The sequence below is a fragment of the Colobus angolensis genome, unplaced genomic scaffold, assembly GCF_000951035.1.
Source record: "Colobus angolensis palliatus isolate OR3802 unplaced genomic scaffold, Cang.pa_1.0 Scaffold141, whole genome shotgun sequence".
Lineage (NCBI taxonomy): Eukaryota > Metazoa > Chordata > Mammalia > Primates > Cercopithecidae > Colobus > Colobus angolensis.
In genome coordinates this window covers 8052446-8072896 of record NW_012114500.1, presented here as the reverse complement: position 1 = coordinate 8072896, position 20451 = coordinate 8052446, and the positions used below count along the sequence as shown (strand labels likewise).

Here is a 20451-nt window from a genome sequence, read left to right as displayed (position 1 = left end):
TAATTTTTTTTCTTTTTTTTTTTTGTATTTTTAGTAGAAACCAGGTTTCACCGTGTTAACCAGGATGGTCTCAATCTCCTGACCTCATGATCCACCTGGCTTGGCCTCCCAAAGTGCTGGGATTACAGGTGTGAGCCACCACGCCTGGCCTGAAATATTTTTAAAAGCAATAAATTTTCATTTTAAATGAGGTGATAGATGCTACAGCAGAGTTATGTCCGGGGTCCTATGGTGACACAAATGGGACACAGACTAGGGGCCAGAGAAGGCTCCCTGGAGGAGCGGGTGGCCTTACTTGGTTCAGGATGGTACATGTCTACCACGTAGAAGACGCAGAGAGAACAAAGGCTTCTTGATCGCAAGCATCCTGGAGGCTTTCCCGGTAGGCCACCTCCAGAGCCTTAACAGCTTGCCCAGGTCATCCTGGGTTCTTCTTCTTCCTTTAGCCCTCACACAGCATCAGCTACTATTCCTGAACACTCCTCTCCTTTCCACTACTTGCCTGTCTCTCCTGTAGCCATCTTGGTTCCAGTGCCTCACCTCTCACTTGGATGGCTGAGACAGCCCCCTCAATTGGTCTCCTGGCCCCTTGTCTGTCCCCTATGTCCTCTTACCCCAGTCTACCCTTCACTTTACTTTAAAAATGCAGTTTTGACTCTGTGATTGTCCTTCCCACACTTTCTTAATGGTCCTTCCTAGCTTCTGGAATGTAAGCCACCTTTCTAAAGCAGGTTTGCAGAACCCTTTGTCTACCTTTCCCACCTGCCTCACAAAATAGCTCTTATTTATGTTATCCAGGATGATTTTCATTTCTTTACAGCTGCCAGTCTTCTTACTCACCAAGGGATAGACAAAGGGAAAGAAAGAAAATTCATGACATGGATTTACTCTAGTTGATTGTTGGCCTATTGACTTCCAGATATTCTAACCAGCTATGTCTGTTTCTGGGAGTTAATGTACCTCAGAATTTCCTATTATTTTGTGGTAACAAGTTAGAAATTAATACATTGCAGGAAAATAGTCTTCTTAGTGTCTGTAGATATGTTTGCTTTTGTAAAAGTTCTTGAGTGGGTGTTTCCAATGACAAGTCAGAATCCCCACAAAGAGGATTTAAGAATCTGGCATTAGTTTGTATACTTGTCTATTCCAGATCCGGATACACTCCGCCTTTATAGAATACACATTGTTCTAAAAACACCACATTGACTAAACAGTCTTTATTTACTTTGGCTAAATGTAGAGTTAACGGATGGACTCAATGTACAATAGGATAGACCCAAAACTGAGTCCCAGTTCTCAGACTCACTTTAGGATACTGCATGCTGTCTTTCCATTCCTTATCTGCTGAATTTGTATATTTGTTATTTCTCTATTACGGAATAGTAATAAATAACCCCTGTTAAGCAGAAAATGGGAGTTGGTCTCAGTTTGTTGATTTTCAGAAATGTTTGTCCTTATAAAATACAGTCCATTTAGGGCTAAACTAATAGACTATCATCTGGCTCCCTCTAGTGGACACTCATGAAAAAAAATCAAGCTATAATTTTCTGAGAGAGGCGGTGTGTAGGGGAGGGGTTGTTATTGTTCTGGTTGTTGGTGGGGGAAAAGGAATAGAAAATGCATTCTAATTTTGTAGATACATTGTAGTTATTATAGAAAATATCCCTAAGGAGTAAAATGCATTGCTGTATAAAATATGTAATAGAATAGTAATAATAAAAGACATAGCTGTAGTACTGCTATTCCTATTTTTCTTGTTATTAAGTAGTGATATATGCTGGGACCACAGTGTAAACTAGAATCAGAGGCAGATTTCACCCCATAGTTTTCTAACAGTGATATATTAGGTTAAGATGCATGCTAAAGTAAAGCAATGTAGTTAATTCAAGGCTCTGGATACTGTACTGATTATTCCAGAACCTCCCCAAAGTTAGACTTTTTGCCTAATAGTGAATAATTTTGGTATTTTAGCAAGCAATTATTTTTATTTTGAATTAACGAATTTTGATAAATGTGTTAGTATTCATTCTTGATCTTCTGAATTTACGAACTCACTGTCAATGCTTTGTCTTTATTATGGGGAATTAATGGATATCAAGTTTTATCTGATTGGTTGTATATGTTTTGACATTAGATGTTCAGCATAGTTAACCAGGAAGAAACTGCATGAAGGGTTTCAATTGTATTTCCCTTTTCTTTTTTTAGTGTCACATCAGGGGGCTAGAGTTAGAATATAGAATTTTGGGGTCAGTAAATTAGCTCATCTAGTCACCATGTCCTTTGCTTCTTTCTAACCCTTTGGAACCATCCTAAAGAGTTTTGCTCCCTTCTCTTTTGTTTATGTAACAAATTTTCTTAATTTTTAAAAAAAATTAACAAATAAAAATTGTATGTTTCGATCTTGTGTAACATGTTGGTTTGAAATATGTATATGTTGTGGAATGGTTAACTGGAGCTAATTAACAAATGCATTACATCACATATTTTTTATTGTAATAAGAACACCTAAAATGTATCCTTTTTGCAGTTTTCAAGAATGCAATATATTATCACCTATATGTAATTCAATTAAGTGTTATCTTTGTATAATAACTTTATTTTACATGATAATAAAAATTCGCATTTACTGAGTTAAGCATATGATGGGCATGATCGCATTTAATTCTTTCAATGACTCCATGAAGCAGTTAGCTATTGTCTGCATTTTACAGAGGCTAGTAAAGGTGAGCATAGCTGAAAACTCGTAAGTCAGGGTTGCAGGTATTCTTACTCCAAAGCCAGGAGTTTCTAACTGCAACCGTATATATATGGTACCACTTCCTGAAGTGGGTGAGCTATAAGTGTATGTGTGGCTAGTACTCTCATGAACCTTCCACAGAGTGTTGGAGACTTCATTTTTATGTTCCTGTCTCTGAAGTAAGGAATTAGATTACCTTAATCTGGAAACAGATTTTTGCCTTTTCTCGTTTTTTACTATCATTCTGAATAAGCCTTATGGTAGAACCTCTTTAAGTATTGTTTGTTAAAATTTTGAGAGTTAGGATGCATTATACCTATTATCATAAAAATAGACTTTATGGCCAGGCACGGTGGCTCACACTTGTAATCCCAGCACTTTGGGAGGCCAACGCAGGTGAATCACTTGAGGCCAGGAGTCCGAGATCAGCCTGGCCAACATAGCGAAACCCAATCTCTACTAAAAATATGAACATTAGCCAGGCATGGTCATGTGTGCCTGTAATCCCAGCTACTAGAGAGGCTGAGGCATGACAATCGCTTGAACCTGGGAGGCAGAGGTTGTAGTGAGCCAACATGGCACCACTGTACTCCAGCCTGGGCAACAGAGTGAGACTCTGTCTCAAAAAAGAAATAAACAAACAAGAACAAACTTGATGAGAAAAATACATTTTAGATAAATGGCTTTCTCACTAAGTCTTTGAAAGAGACAATCTTAGGACAAAAGATTGAAGGAAGGGTAAAGTTGCTAGCAGGGCACATTTAACATTTAGGTTTAGGTACTGAAGATCTTTATAAGGAATCTTGGAAGCAGAATTAAGGTTAATTTAGAAAACTTTTTCTGAAAACACTCAGAATTAAATTAAGGCAATTTCCTTAAAGTTGGTGATTAAACAGAATAGCTACTATTTAAATAGTTTACGTGCTAGCTTATTGAATCCTCACGATAATGTAGTGATTGTTAATAATCTACCAGTTATTGTAGGCGTTACCTACATGATGAAAAAAAAGCTCAGAGAAGTTAAGTATTTTGCCCAAAGGTACCTGGCCAATAAATGGTAAACTGAGGATTTAGACACAGGTGGTCTGGCCCAAGAGCCCACCCACACTCTCACCTGCTTTGCTATATAGCAGGACTGTCCAATAGAACTTTCTGTGATGATGGAAATTTTTGATCACTGTGTAGTTCATTACAGTGGCCACATGTGTGTGGCTACTGAACACTTAAAATGTGGCTAGTGCAACTGCAGAACTGGGATTTTTGTTTTTAAAATTTAAATTAATTTAAATAGCCTCATGTGCTTAGTGGGTACTCTACTGGAGAATATAGCTTTCCAGAATCTTTCAGATTCTGTAAAAGTAGAGAGAGAAGTTGCTTGGGGTCACCCAGGCTAACTTGGTGTTATACTCATAAAGAATCTGCAACTCAAATGGGTTAGTAATCTGCTTAAAGTAATAGAGAAAGGAACAAAATTATAATCCAGGTGTTGATACTTCCCAATCACAGCCCTTCTCATTCTGGACGTCTTTGACATCTGCAAATTTATGTTTCTGCTGCTATGGTTAATATTAGATTGAAAAAGTTTTGGAAAAAGAAATCTTATCTTTTCTGAACTGCTTGTCTAATTAGTATTTTCCTCTTTTCTCAGGTTATAGAAACATTATCACGACTTTCTCGAACACCTATAGCCTTGGCCACAGGAATCAGGTAAGCTCTGTTTTCGTTGTTCATGCGTCGCACTGAGTTCAGTGTAATGATTCATTGTTAAATGGTTACTATTTGTGAAGCACCTTGCACACAGGTGCTAAGTCTCATTCATGAAGAGTGCCTGGTATGTAAGTATCCTGTACACATTTGAAATTAATTGAATAACACATTGACTAAACATTGTTCTAAATTCACAGGTGACTGTCACTGGTGTGGTTCTTTTTTATTTTTGGTTCCAACATTTCTGCACGTATGGTTCCAACATTTCTGCACGTATGATTCATTAAACACAAATGCTTAAGTAAATAAATATTTTAAAAGATGTTGTAATATGTTTTTTCCTATAGAGTAGAACATAATAACTCATAGCTTTTAGGAGTTTAAGAAATAACCAGACAAGTATAAAACATGTGTACAAGAATGTGTATTGAAAGTTCAGTAGTAAATTAAAAACCTGGACGTAAATTGGTTCAATATAGTATGGCATCTGCTTGCAATGGAGTATTATGCAGTTGATAAGCATAAAAATATAGATGTGCATGTTGTGTTGAGCCTTTTCTGTTTCAGATACTACATACTTAAGTTAGATCAGTCAGTGAAAATGTATTATATAAGTAACGTGAGGAAATAAGGAAAAATAGTCTCTATACAGCCAGGTTTCATGGAAATGGAATGGATTTGTTTTTTACCTTCTTTGTTCAGTGCTCCATATTTCTGTCTCCAGCCATCACAGTCATTTTTCTGTGTCCAGCTCACATTCACATTCTAAGGGAGAGGATCCAAGAAGGACTTAGCAGGATTCTCTGCACTGGCTACAAAGCACAGTGAGCTCAGGAAAGATGCCCTGCTGGTACCAGACCTTTCTCAGAAATGGGCCATGAATTTGGCAGCTTTCTATGTATGTGGTCTGTCAGCTGGATAAGTGTTCAACTCCTTCTAAATTGCTCTTCAATACATTCATACCTTCCATGTAAATATATATTTCATGTTATATGTAAACATTTTTTAAAAGCATCACGTTTTTATCTATTCTCAATTCTGAAAAAATGTAAGTCGGAAGATTTTTCTCCTTTTTAATTTTTCTCTATATTTTCTACAATGAACTTGCATAATAAAATATGCCTTAATTTGTAAAAAATGATTTTGAGACTACATTTCTCACACGCTGATTTATTTGAAAAACCTAGTCTCCTCAAATGTCTTCAGTATTAAATTAATCCATAAGTCAATGTGAAACTCTGCTTTTTAATATAACTAGTAATTATTTAAAGCTTATTTATTATTTTGATGGATCCTCTTGTTTTAATGAAACTTGTGATATGCTAGCTGCCTGAAAAGAGTAGAATTTTTGGCACAGTATACTTCCTGTGATTTTGTTAGACATAAATTAGGGCAGTATACTGAGGACATAGTACCGTGATGCAAACAAGGAAGCCACACAGTGGGAATAAGGAGATACATTAAAGTGCGATTTTCTTGAATAGGGAACAAAGAAAACACTCTGTTCTCTCCAAGGTCTGGTTGACTCATTTGTCTAAGAAATGAAAATAAAATATACAGCTTAAATACCCTAAAGTCTGAGCAGAAATGTCAGGGTCAATGACCGTATATGTAAAGGGCACAATGTTTTTGTCTTCCACTAGTTTTCATCTACACTAGTGAACGGAGCCATGGAGGGATGATTGTTACCAAATTATTTGTTATCAGATCCCATAGCTGAAAAGAGAGGGTGCTGAAGGCAAGGGTACATGCACAGCTGTTTGTTGTCTGACTTGGGGTGCTTCAGTGGGTGAGATGACCCTGCAGGTATGTGGCAAGTGGGAGATCAGATAAGCACGTTATTATGAGCCCCTGCACGTGTGACTGTGGTGACCCGCTGTAATTGCCTCAGATGATTTCAGGTGGCAGGTGTTACAGCCTCCCTCGGGCAACCCCAGACACAGACGCAGCCACGGAGCACTTTAGTGCTCAGGACTTTAGGGAAAGCCCTAGACATTGATAGACATGGTGACTGATCTGACCATTTTGGCATCAGACAACTTACATATTTAGTGAGAAATAAATGCCCAGCCTGATTGTTGCTCATTGACTTATGTTTTTTTCTTTCCCCCCGTCTTCCTAGGCCCTTCCCAACAGAAGAAAGCATTAACGATGAAGACGTCTACAAAGGCCTTCCTGATTTAATAGAGTATGTTGAACATTTTGAGCAAAATTTAGCCACTGCCAATTTATGCGTCCATTGTGGGTTTTAACTGTGAATGTTGAAGTAAGGTATCTGAAGGAGGAAAAGTGGCTTAATTCCTGATTAACCTTAAACTGGTGATGGAAAGCTTTACAAGAAAATGTACTTCAACTGGTCTTTAGTTCCTGTTTTGTGTCCCCGTGAAGAATAAAGAAACTTATTCTAATGAAGTAAAATTTCAAAGTTTCTCAAAGTTAAAACAGAAGTAGTAGATAAAATTGGAGTTGGACAATTAGGGAACAGTTTAAAAGAAACAGAATCTGCTGCTGGAGTTGTGGGACACATAGTGCATGCCTTATAAGTTCAAAGAAGAAGGGAGAGATAAGTGTGGGCTGGAACTATTCAGGATGTTTTAGTAGATGGTGTTTATTCTGAACAGAGAATCCTTTTGGGCTTTATTATTTAATAGTCAAGAGAAGCAAAAGGTCCTTGCAGCCGATTATCTTCTGCTGATTGAGTGACTTGTACAGAATACAAATAAATATAAGCATGAGCCTTACTCCTCAAGGAACTGATGACATAGATCAGGCATGTTTGCAAGGAATCATAATAAGAAATAGATTATGCCCCAAGACACATTCAAATGCTATGGAACTTCATCCATTCATTCATCGATCCTTCCTCATACACCCAACACACTGGGCTTGTTTTAGCTTTGTGACCTTTACACCTGCTATTCTTTCCGCCTATTTGACTGACCCCTCAGCATTCAAGTCTTTGCTCAGATTTCTTTCTACAGAGAAGCCTTCTCTGACTACCCTGTCTAAAATTGCCACCACCCCCTCACATTGCTGTGTTTTTACAGCATTTGCCAATGCCTGAGATAGTCTTGGTTTGCTTCATTTATTGTGTCTCCTCATTAGAAGGTAAACTTTTGTGAGGTGTGGGACTTTGCTTTGTTCATGGCTGTATTCCTAGAACTTCACAGTACTGGTCTGGCATATAGTAGGTACTCAATAAGTATTTGTTTTCTAAATTAACAAGTCAAAACTTTATCTAGCATCTACTGTTTGCCAGGGATTACCTGGCAATAATAATAATAATAAGAGCTTACTGAGTTTCCATTTGTGTGCTAACCAGGTTATATGCACTATCTTATGTAATACCGCAGTATTACTAGGTTGTTATTATATCTTCACAGTTTGAAAGTGAGAAAACTGAATTTTGAAAAGCCTAGTTACTTGCTGAAGATAATATTGCCAGTAAATTATAACTTTGGATTTGAACTCAGACACCTCTTATTCTAGAGCAGAGTTTGTTAGTCACAGTCCCAACTTCCAGGTACACCCTGACTTGCCCCCTCAGAGCTTTTAGTAGAAGAGCAGAGGGGGTGAGTGTGCCTACTGCAGTCACACGGGTGGATGGCCAGCAGCTCCTTCCAGGGTAGGTGGTCTTCAGAGTGACCTTTCAGTCTTGTATTTTAAATATGTATTAAGAATAGTTTCTTATCTCTTAAAATGTCTAAGAACTCACCAATAGTAAGCAAGATAGTGCCAGTTGTTTTACTGAATTGGTTGTAGTCTTCATAAAGTGACTAAGATTATTGGTAATGTACTCAGATTGTTTAAAGTAAGGAAAATGTTTAATTTCTAGTGCTGTGATGCTATATATATATTATATATAATAATATATATTATATATAATATATAATAATATATATTATATATAATATATATATTATATGTATATAATATATATATATACACACACATATTTTTTTTTTTTGGTAACAGAGTCTTGCTCCGGCACCCAGGCTGGAGTGTGGTGGCATGATCTCAGCTCACTGCAACTTCCACCTTCCGGGTTCAAATGATTCTCCCGCCTCAGCCTCCCAAGTAGCCAGGATTACAGGTGCCTGCCACTGCGCCCAGCTAATTTTTAATTTTTATTCGAGACGGAGTTTCACCATGTTAGCCAGGATGGTCTCGAACTCCTGACCTGGTGATCCACCCGCCTTGGTGTCCTAATGTGCTGGGACTACAGGCATGAACCACCATGCCCAGCCAATATTCTTTTTTAACCTATACCAGTGGTGACTTACACCTGTAAATTTTTATAGCTTCCCTGTCTTGTTCTTTTCACTGATGTTATTTAGGCAGAATTGATGTCAGGATAAATCCATTGAGGATGCGTTCCTAGCTAAATTTGGAGAAAACTGAATTGGCTTCCTGAGATGGCGATTGGTTTCCTGAATTGGCTGCTCTGAGATGCCAGCCCTTGCTCTGTGAGAGGCAGTCTGCTTTAAATTTCTACCTGGTGGCCGAAGGTCCAAATGTATTTGCAGGATTAAAAAAAAATTATTTATTTAATATGCCCAGACTGTTCTCCAACTTCTGGGCTCAAGCAATCTACCCACCTTGGCCTCCCAAAGTTCTGGGATAAAAGGCAAAGTAGGGTTATCTAAAAAAAAAAAATAAAAAAAAAAAACAGGAAATGTATTATCCCTAGAAATGCTTGGTTTTGAGTTTGCCGTGACAGCTTGATTTTTATTCTCAATTTTGTTACAATTTCTATGGGTAAATATACTTAACTCTAACTTTTGGGACTGAAATCACCCAAAGGGAAGCCCTTGGAATAAATACTGGTCTGGCCCCTACTGTGGAGGCAATCATTGTTTCTTAAGTTGGAGAGAAAGCCACACGGTGGAGTGGAGAGGGCGGGTAGTGACCACACTCTACAGTGTCCTTTTAGTGTCAGGGTGCCAGACATGCCCGTATGTAGGTGGCCCTAAGACAGGAAAGCTAATGTCAATTGTTGTTGATTTATTGACCCTTTGAAAAATATCACGGCTTTTTTCTTTCCTGGCTCAGAAATCAGAAATTGTTGACTAAGCTGTTAGCAAGAAAAGCAGCTTTAGTATAGGATTGAATAACAAAAGCCAAACAGTTCTAGACCAGTTTTGTGTGTGTGTTTGCAGTTGTGCACTTGCATGCACGCATGCACTCAGACATGCATGTCATTCTTACAGGTCTTAAAATAGAGAAAAGTCGGCCAGGTGTGGTGGCTCACGTCTATAATCCTAACATTTTGGGAGACTGAGGTGGGCAGATCACCTGAGGTCAGGAGTTCAAGACCCTGGCCAACATGGTGAAACCCCGTCTCTACTAAAAATACAAAAATTTGCTGGGCATGATGGCGTGTGCCTGTAATTCCAGCTACCCAGGAGGCTGAGGCAGAAGAATCACTGGGACCCAGGAGGCAGAGGCTGCAGTGAGCTGAGACTGCGCCACTGTACTCCAGCCTGGGCAACAGGGTGAGACTCTACCCCCCCCCCCCCGCAAAAACAACAACAACAAAAATAGAGAAAAGTCTGTGTGAATTTATGATTCATTCCTTTACTGTCATGGGAAGTAGTCAAATGTAGGGCTTCAGCAAGGTTGACTTTTTTTGCAGGGCTGGTGAGATTAGGGATCAGAAGCAGGAGTGCTGGGATTAGGAGTGCCAGATAAATGAATTTCAGTCCATTTTTCTTCAGAACAGGATCCCCTCCAATGCAGAAGCTGTTTTTTCATCATTTTATATCTCAGCTCCCTCATGAATTCACCAGACCTTCCTATCCTTTGATATGGTACAGAGAATATGCAAACCAATTTACCTGCCCTAGTGTTCTCTGGCCAGATTGCCTGCCTAAACCCCTCAGTGTGGAAATTATGTTACTGCCAGTATGGCTCACCATCTCCCTAGTGTCCCGAAGTAGAAAGTTCGTTCCTCTTTGTTCCTTCTCTCTCCCTTTATTCTCAGTGTTCACCAAGTCTGGTTGCTCCAGTATCCTATGTCTGTCTGTTACCTTAGTTATGGCTCTGAATGTAAAACAAATAAAGGAAGGGTCAGGTTGATGGGGGACTGGTGGGTTTCCTCTGAATGGGCTTGAAAGAGCATGGTTTGAAAACCACTGGATTAGATGCTGATTATAACACTACAGTAACATGCTTTTATAAGACCACTTATGAGATATTAGATACAATTTAACTCTCCTATCTTCTCCCTATTATACCCTTTAATACAGTTGATGAAACTGAGGTCTTGAAATACGAAAAGTGGGAGGCAGTATGATAGAGTGGGTAAAACACTCAGAGTTAAGAGAGACTTAACTATTAGATCTGCCGGTGACTACCTGGGTTATTTTTAAAGTCAAATAGCCTTTTGGTCTTTGAACTTCCTCATCTCTTTAATGGATTAAATAATAATGCTTACCTGATAATTAATGTTGGATGAATTATGTAAGATAATATATGTAGAGTAATTATTTTTGTGCTTATACCTGGTAACTACCCAGTAAATAATAGCTGCCACTGCTATCATTGTAATGTAAACCTTTTGAACTCTTCCCACTTATTCCATTTTATTTCCTTTCTGGATTTTCTACTAAAATCCAGTAGGCTATTTGTAGCTCTTGCATTTACTGCATATTAGAAAATGACCTTATATCATATCCTTTGTTGTAGTGAAACCCTTGTGGAAGATGAGGAAGATCTCTATGACTGTGTTTATGGGGAAGATGAAGGTGGAGAAGTCTATGAGGACTTAATGAAGGCAGAGGAAGCACATCAACCCGTAGGACTTTTACTTGTTTTTAATGTTACTCTGAATATTTTATTAGGAAAGACTAATTAACATAATCATTTATGTAACCTCTGCTGGGATTTTTTTAACCTTTGCTTGCTTATAACTATATAATTATGACTTGTTACTGCATTTGGAGACATATGCATGGCCTTTCAGAGTTCAAAACAACCATAGGGAGTCTGTGGTCTAATCTTTTCATTTTGCTAGTAAGGAAACAAAGTCTGAGAGAGAAATGAAGTGCCACCCAGCTAAATAATGGCAGGGTGGTAGTAGAAGAGAATTTTAGGGAATCATGAAATTATGCTCTTATAAAAGTAAATTTCTTACAACACAGGTAAATTTTTCCCTTTAAATTTGATATAAGATAAAATATATATTAAAGAGTATTTCTTCACATTTGGTAAGTGTTAATACGAGGTACCATTTTTCTTTTGTTTCATGATAAGTCTCCTGGCTTTCCTACTCATTTATAAATTTAGTTTCAGATATGGTCATAGCCAATATGAGCCCTCAAAACCTTATCTGCCATTAATATATCCAGAACATTCAGAAAGGATTACTTTGGATTATTTTCTCATTTACAATTTGAAATAACAAAAAAGTCAGTTGCTTGGGTTCTTAATAAATTTTTCTTGTATATTAAAGACTTTTCTTTACCAGCTGCTTGGTAATTTTTGTTTCTGCAGTGCTTTGATGAATGTGCTTAGCTCTGTCTATGTTCCTACTTTTAATAAAAGGCTGGTGGGTTGTCCAGTAGCTTCTGTGGAATGGAAACAAGTTACCTGCTTGTGTTTGGGAAATAAAATGAAAGTGTGGTTTAACCATCTCATAGGCTGACAGCTCATCTGTGGCAGCATTTTCAGAACATTTTTAGGTGACTGAATATCATGTGTGCCTCCTATAATTGTTAACTGCATTGAGTGCCAGAGCATTCTTCACTGTCTCCCCAAGGGCAGTCCTCAGTTGCTGGGGTGAACAGTGATAATAATTTAGATGGACAGGACTTCTTGCACACTTGGAAAAGTGCTAAGCGCTTTACACTGTTTATCTCATTTACCATTCCTTGGGGTTGGCGCTGTGATTCTCTCTGTTTCCCAGATAAGCAAATGGAGTCAGAGTAATTTAGTGATTCGTTCACAGTTAGAAAAGCTAACAACAGGCCGGGCGCGGTGGCTCACACCTGTAATCCCACCACTCTGGGAGGGCGAGGTGGGTGGATCACGAGGTCAGAAGATCAAGACCATCCTGGCTAACGTGGTAAAACCTCGTCTCTACTAAAAAATACAAAAAATTAGCCAGATGTGGTGGTGGACACCTGTAGTCCCAGCCACTCAGGAGGCTGAGGCAGGAGAATGGAGTGAACCTGGGAGGTGGAGCTTGCAGTGAGCAGAGATCGCACCATTGTACTCCAACCTGGGCAACAGAGCAAGACTCTGCCTCAAAAAAAAAAAAAAGAAAAGAAAAGCTAACAACAAAACTGATATTGAACCCAATTCCATCAGACTCCAGAATCTTTGATTTTGGTGTTGTGCTCTATGACTTCCGATGTTAAATACTTAGTTAAAAAGTCAAGCGGTAAGATGTTAATGGTGGAGCTTGCAGTGAGCAGAGATCACACCATTGTACTCCAACCTGGGCAACAGAGCAAGACTCTGCCTCAAAAAAAAAAAAAAGGAAAGAAAAGCTAACAACAAAACTGATATTGAACCCAATTCCATCAGACTCTAGAATCTTTGATTTTGGTGTTGTGCTCTACGACTTCCAATGTTAAATACTTAGTTAAAAAGTCAAGCGGTAAGATGTTAATGTTGGAAAAAATATTTGAAGGTCTTTACTTACTTTACCAAATACCCATTTTATTGCTTTACAGTTATTTCTATAGCATTTGTTAAGTGTGCTATACATTAAGGAAACAATCATACACCATTTATGGTGTTTCCAACTTTATGAACATTTTAATAAAAGATGTTTTAACTTAGAGTGTCTACATTCAGAAGCTTATTTTTTAATCATCTAAATCTTTTTCATTTACATTGTTCAACATTTTTATAAAAACAGCAAAGCTACCTCACAAATGCAGTTAGATGTCTTTCAATTATGTGTTTTATTAGAAAGGAAAGTTTAAGAAAGTCAGCAATGCTTTTGATCTCTACTTCTCAATAGATTAATATATGATTTTATTAAATTATTTTATTTTGATAATTCTAACTGCAGAAATGTCCAGAAAATGATATACGAAGTTGTTGTCTAGCAGAAATTAAGCAGACAGAAGAAAAATATACAGAAACTTTGGAGTCAATAGAAAAAGTAAGTCATCAGGTATTATTTTTGATGCCCAAATACTGCCTGATATAGCTAATGTGTTAGACTCACTGTTTCTTCTGAATGTGTGTATGTGTGTTATAATTTTTAGGAGAACTTTGTATTTAAAGATCTCAAAGCAGATTTATTCATTTTACAACTATTTATGGATGTCTTAGTACCTGAATGGCACTGTTTCAGGGACTAAGGATATAGTAATAAATACAAAAATATTCTGATTCTCATGACACTTTTTTCCATGGGAGGGTTTAGAATGTAAGCAAATAAATATGCCAGATGGTCATAAGTTTTCTGAAGAAAAATACGGCAGGAGTATAAGATAGAGAGTGATGTGGGGGAGGGCTAGTGGCATTGTATAAAGAGTGGGTGCAGAAGCCCTCTGTGACAAGATTAAGCGGGCAGCTAAGTGAACTGAGGGTGTAAGCCCTGTACATATGCCAATGAAGATAATTCCTGCGAGAGAGGCCCTCTGATTGGAAAGTGTTCAGCACGTGCTTCAAGGACAACAGCAGTCCAGTGTGACTGGAGCAGAACAAGGCCAGGGGACTGAGCATGAGGTGGGAGAGCCGGTGGGCCACTAGGCCATGCAGGGACATTGGAAAGTGTTGTGAGCAGGAGTCACATGATGTGATTTAAGTCTTTAACCTCTCATTCTGGCTATTGTGAGGCAAGAGTGGTAACTAGGAGAAAAATTAGAAGAAAATTGTGTTAATCAAAATGACAAAAATGGTGGTATGGGTGGTCAGATTCTGAGTAAATTTTAAACATAGAGCCAACTGGATTGGATGATGAATTAAGTAAAGGATGTGAAAAAAAGAGAGGAGTCAAGGATGACGTAGTTTTTGGCATGAGCAACTGCATGAATGATGAAGATTTCAGAGATGGGGAAGAACAGGCTTGGGAATCAGGAGTCTGTTGCAACATATGAAATTTGTGATACCTATTAGACTTTGAATGGAATTTATTGAGAAAGGTGTTAGGTATATGACTCTGGCATTGAGGGGAAAGATTGAATTGACGTATAGATTGGGCCATTATCATGACACAATGGCATTAAGGCCCTGGGACTAAGTGAGATCACCCTAGTGAATGCATCAGGGAAGAGGTTTGAGGCCACCTCTCCAGACTCTCACATTTAGAGGTTAGGGAAAGAAGTGAAGGTATGCAAGCATTGTTTAGAAGAGTAGAAGAGTAAATTGACTAGGGAACTGTAGTAGTGCTATGTAGCATTACAGGCCGAGTTGAGTTTGGTGGTCATATTTAAAATTAGACAATCAGTAATGTCCATGCTTAACTTCTTAGATACAGTCACAAAATATGTGGCAAGCTAGACTTGATCAGGGTGTTTGTTTTTCTAGAAAAGCACAATGGAAGAAGAGAGAGTAAGAGGATTTACAGGGAATTGATTCATAGAGTATAAACTGGGTTAGGAGGGAAATGAGGACATGATGGAGGTGAGATGGTTAGTGGACTGGCTGACCCAGTTCCTTGAAATTAGTGCTATGGAGCATATGAAGTTGTTGGTAATGACAAGGCCTGTGAGTATGGCCGTAAGATTTAGGATTTGAGCTAGAGTGGAGCACAAGATTATTTGTGGTCAAGGAACTGAGAGACCAGTACTGGAAGGATCCTCTGCACAGATACTGAGAATGCCGAGAATGAAAGAGATGTGGTAGGCCAGAAACTAAAATTCCCAAGGAATAATTCATAAATTGCATACATAGATTATTGATCTCAACGATCCAGAATCTCCACAAAACATTAGGGAGATATTACTGTGTAAGTCTTCATATACATCTCCAAAATGTTGCCATTGTTTGCCAACTCAGACAATAGTGTTCTTTTCTTCCTTCCTTTTGGAAGCATTTGTTATCTAAACCATTTTATTTTATACTTTAAATGTATTAATATTAGCTTGTATTCATGTCTTTATATATCTATTCAAGTGTGAAGTCTTTAAGTTAGAGAAAATAGTTTCTACAATTTTGGTGTTTATAATGCTGATCAACAATTGACTTTCAAAAAATATTTGTTGTTGATGAAAAACTATTATATAGATTAGGACAAGTTATACTTAATTACCGTTTTCTTCTTCTTTCCTGGTAGTATTTCATGGCACCACTAAAAAGATTTCTGACAGCAGCAGAATTTGATTCAGTATTCATCAACATTCCTGTAAGTAAAAATATGCTAGCTAAAACTGTGGTGTACTTCAATAAAATCCTCATTTCCTTACAGGGTTCCAGATCCCTTTTTTTAACACTCTTTTGTAGTCTTTAAGAACATTGGCCTTATTTATTTATTTGTTTGTTTGTTTGTTTGTTTTTCCAGTTTTTATATCCTTATTTTCTTGAAATAACTGATGTATCATATCTTCAACTAAAAGTCAGTCAACATGTATGAAGAACACAAATGGAAAAATAACTTCCATGTGTTATTCTTAACTGTTTGTCATGAGGAAGTAGTCTGAAGTAATCCAGGGGTCCCCTTCCATCCCCACACTTCCCTGTGGAGCTCTGTTGCTCTTCCAGCCCCTCAGACCTTGTCTTGTAGATGATGTCCTCACCATATCAGTTTCCCCCACTTTCCTCCATTCCTCTAAATCTTTGGCCTCTACTCTTTGGTGCTTTCTACTTCCAGTTGTATCAAATGTAACTCCCATGTCTGAAATAGACTACTTCCTTATGATTTACCAGACTATTTTAACTGTAAAATTTGAGGAGATTTTTTTCGTTTACATTTATGTAAGCATTTCAAGTTTCAGGGCACCTTACCAGAATCTTACAATCTTAAAAGGATATTTGCCCAGAAATCTAGAAGCAAGCTAAATGCCATGCCAAGTGAGGTAATGCTAGGCAAGATTTGAGTTCTCAGACCTCTAGGACTTGCTTTGGTTTATACACCCCCACCCCCATGCACATGCGTCCACATACAGTGATACATGTATTTAAGCTTTTATGCACAGACCTGCTTGTATTACCTGAACAATTCTTTATATTTTGATTCTATTGTGTTCTGTGTTACTCAGTAGCAGTTGGTAAGCAATGGCATTTCATCCTTTCCCTGATTTTGGCCGAATGAAGACATTCTTATTGATTTATAACATGTACAATATCCGATGAAGGTTTAGCACTAAATAAACTGCACATTTGGGAAAGATAAGGATCTTGAACCACTTCAGTATGGTCTTCATAACGTAGAGCCCACATCTTCATGTTTACTTTCTACCCCACTAAGGAAAGAGCATGCTGTGGAGTCAATGTGTGCTCCAAGGTACACAGGATGAGATAATGGGAGAATTGGCACCTAGTTCAAGTTGCCTCATATCCTGGCTATGACATATTTTTACTGCCTGACTGAAAATTAGTTGCTTATCGGGAAAAATGTGAGATTCTGACATTTTGAGTTGCTCCAGTAAACTGTCGAATACAATTTATTTGCTCCTTATTTATGCCATTAGTTGTCTGGTTTCAAGTAATTTAGTCTGATTATTGTTAGCTTAGCACCAGGACACCACTAACTGACCAAAGTACAAATCTACATTTCTGTGTCACAAGAACATGAGTCATTATTTTTTACTGTCAATAAAACATTAGGCACTTGGACATTTTTATTTAAAAATTTACAGTGATTATAAAACAAAAATAAGCTATACATATTTTTACACAAGGAATAAATTATCCTTTAATAACTAGTGAGATAATGTCTTTTTTCACAGGACACTGACATTTCAAATGAGATACAAAATTGTTGTTTCCCATCTGCATGGCCTGTCTCTCTCTCTTCTCCTCCCTCTCCTCTGCCTTCCTCTTATCTTCCTTCTTTTTTCTCCCTTCCATTCCCTGCTCTCCCTCCTCCTCTTCTACCTTGTCCTCTCCCTCTGCTTCCTCCCCTTCCTCCTCCTTTCTCTCCCCACTCTCCTTTTCCCTCTCTCTTTATTGGTGGAAGCAGTTTTATATATTGAAAGCATTCAGCATATCCCGAGCGGCAAATCTAGCGACAAAAGGGATTCTGGGTTTGGGCTGTATTTTTTCGTTGTGTTTCCTACTTTCCTTTCACATTGTTTGCTTTTTTTAGGAACTTGTAAAACTCCATCGGAACCTAATGCAAGAGATTCATGATTCCATTGTAAATAAAAATGACCATAACTTGTACCAAGTTTTTATTAACTACAAGGAAAGGTAACTTTTGAAGTTTAAGTTTTGTGGGTCTTAGTTTGTAATTATAGTGAGGATTAGTATTAAAATAGCTAACAAATAGCTATTACTACTGTTTATTACACTACTACCTGAACAGTAATTAGAACATGGGAGAGTTACTTTGAGTAGTAGTTTGAGTTCTATATATGTAATTTAAAAAGAAAAAAGAAGAAAGGGAGGAAGAAAGGACCTAGTGTGGTGCTTATTTTTTTTACATTATAAATCAAAAGACTAAGGTTCTTTTATAGGCTTTATCATTACTGAGCAATGTAATCTTCAGTAGTAAGTCATTTTAACTCTCTGAGCCTCTATGTCCCCATCTGTAAACACTGGAGATAGATTAGCTGGTACCTAATGCTTCTTCCACTTTTCTTCCAACTCTAGTATTTTATGACACTCTATTTCAGAATATTAGATTCACAGAATCGGTTTCCCTTTCTAAGTTAAAAAAAAATCTCCTGACAACCTATATGAATTGGAGTATCAAGAGATTTTGCTTAAAATATAATTATCTCTCTTTTCAAATCAAGCAACGTATTTCCTAGTACTAAGAAGTGGCTAATGAATTGCTTTGCATCAAGTCTTCGATAAATATTCATATATTATTAGTAGTGTTTTTTTTTTTTCCAGTGGAGAGTTAAGAGAAACAATAAACCAACTGAGCTGTTTGCAAAATATTTGTATTACTACAGAGATACCTTCCCTGAAGTGGGTGAAGTGAATTCCCAGATTCTGTGTGATATGAGTTATCTTCTGTCCAGCACAGTTCCAGTCTCTCATTTTCGTCTCTTCAGACGATTTATGTTCCTTAATTAAAAAGTAGCAAGGAGTAGGAGGTTTAATAATGAAGGAGTTGTATGTAGTGATTGGCATAAAATTGTAATAGAAAATAAAACTTTCTGAGTGTTTAGAGATGAAGTTTATTTCTAGTAAGAGCTTTAACAGAAATTTTTAATTTTGTTTTTGGAATTCATTTATGTCTACTCAAATAACATTAACAGTCATCAAGCCAGTTTGTAAATTCTACCTGCTATAAAAATGTACATGGAATTAATCTCATTCAAAGTTGGAACTAAAAATTAGTCATTACTATAAAAATGAGTGACCCTCATTCTAGGACTGTGTATGTGATGTGTATTAAAAATAATTTATACTGCTATTTTGGTTATCCCTAACTATGGTTTTAAAGAGATGAAGATTCTGCTTGCTTCCCCCTCCAGTTCCTTCTTGTTTTTTGTCTTACAGATTTCTTCTCTTTTTCCCTTTCAGATTGGTTATTTACGGGCAGTACTGCAGTGGAGTAGAGTCAGCCATCTCTAGTTTAGACTACATTTCTAAGACAAAAGAAGATGTCAAACTGAAATTAGAGGTGCCTATTTATTTTTGGTTTATGACATAAAGCAAAATAAACCTAAAAGCAATGTATTTCTCTTTATGGTCAGTGCAGCAGTACATTTCCCATTGTTTTAAATACATTTTCATGTCAATTTTATAAAATATTTAAATCGCTCTATAAAATAGTAATATGGTAGTAATAGTAACAGTCGTAAAAATCTAACATCTATGGCCCTATGTTTTCCATGCATTATCTCCTTAGGTCCTTCTGACTGAGATAGGTACAATTAATTTTCTCACCTTATGAGAAAGCAGAAGTTCAGAGAGATTGTAACTTGCATAGATGATAAGAAGTACAGGACGAGTAAGACAGGTTACATAACATATATGTAGATTTAAAATGTTTACTAGTTAGCTGGGCGGGGTGGCTCATGCCTGTAGTCCTAGCTACCTGAGAAGTTGAGGCAGGAGGATCACTTGAGCCCAAGAGTTTGAAGCTGCAGTGAGCTATGATTGCACCATTGCACTCCAGCCTGGGTGGCAAAGTAAGACCCTGTATGAAAAACAACAAAATAAAAAAGGTGTTTACTAAAAATATGACATTTAGAGTCAGATGTATTAAAACGGCATGCATATTGCCCACAAGAAGGAAGAGAAGACAAACACAAATATGATAGGATTAAATAACATGTGATAAGCACTGTACAATAGGGCTTCTGTGAGACTGAATCTACCCACTTCAGTGTGGAAGACTGTAGAGGATTCATCTGAAGAGGCAGCATTTGAGTTAAGTCACCAAAGAATGGGATGAGCTTTGATAGATGAGATTCTATGGAGAGCATTCCTGAACAATTGGTATGTCTTGACCAGAATAGTTGGGGAAGTTTGAGAAATGGCACGTAGGCCAGTATAATCAAGAGTGCATGATCACAATAGAATTAAGTCTAGAAACCTATGTTAAGTCATGTTTTTTTTTTCTTTTTTTTTTTTCTGAAGAGGAGTTCGAGGAGTTCATGCTTTCAAAGAACTTTTGAACAATGTTTGTTATATCAGTTACTGTATTATCCATGTATTTGAATATAGCTGTTGTATTATCCATGTATTTAAATTTCACTAAATTTCAGGTAGAGATATATAGCCAGCTCTTAAATAACAGTGTGTGGTTTATTTGCCTCTTTAATATCCCTTTTCCTATTCTTTGTTCAGTGTAGCACTGAGGTCAGGGGAGAATGGGCAGGTGATTTTCAAATCAGAAGCCCTTCATTGTTTTGCCTCTCTGGTGTGATTTCATAGCCCACAACTCCCACAAAGGGAAACTATTGCTTAGACAGTTCGGCTACCAA

General features: G+C 37.4%; 1 protein-coding gene across 3 annotated transcripts in view; it reads left to right on the top strand.

Moving 5' to 3' along the window:
- The window catches only part of VAV3 (vav 3 guanine nucleotide exchange factor), a 424388-nt gene that overhangs the window by 187809 nt on the left and 216128 nt on the right, over positions 1-20451 (top strand). For all 3 annotated transcript variants that reach the window (XM_011935219.1, XM_011935218.1, XM_011935220.1), the window contains 7 exons: positions 4386-4444; positions 6567-6632; positions 11132-11240; positions 13467-13559; positions 15681-15749; positions 17652-17755; positions 19043-19142. In XM_011935219.1, coding sequence (XP_011790609.1) covers positions 4386-4444; positions 6567-6632; positions 11132-11240; positions 13467-13559; positions 15681-15749; positions 17652-17755; positions 19043-19142 — 600 coding nt within the window. The remainder of the gene's footprint in view (positions 1-4385; positions 4445-6566; positions 6633-11131; positions 11241-13466; positions 13560-15680; positions 15750-17651; positions 17756-19042; positions 19143-20451) is intronic.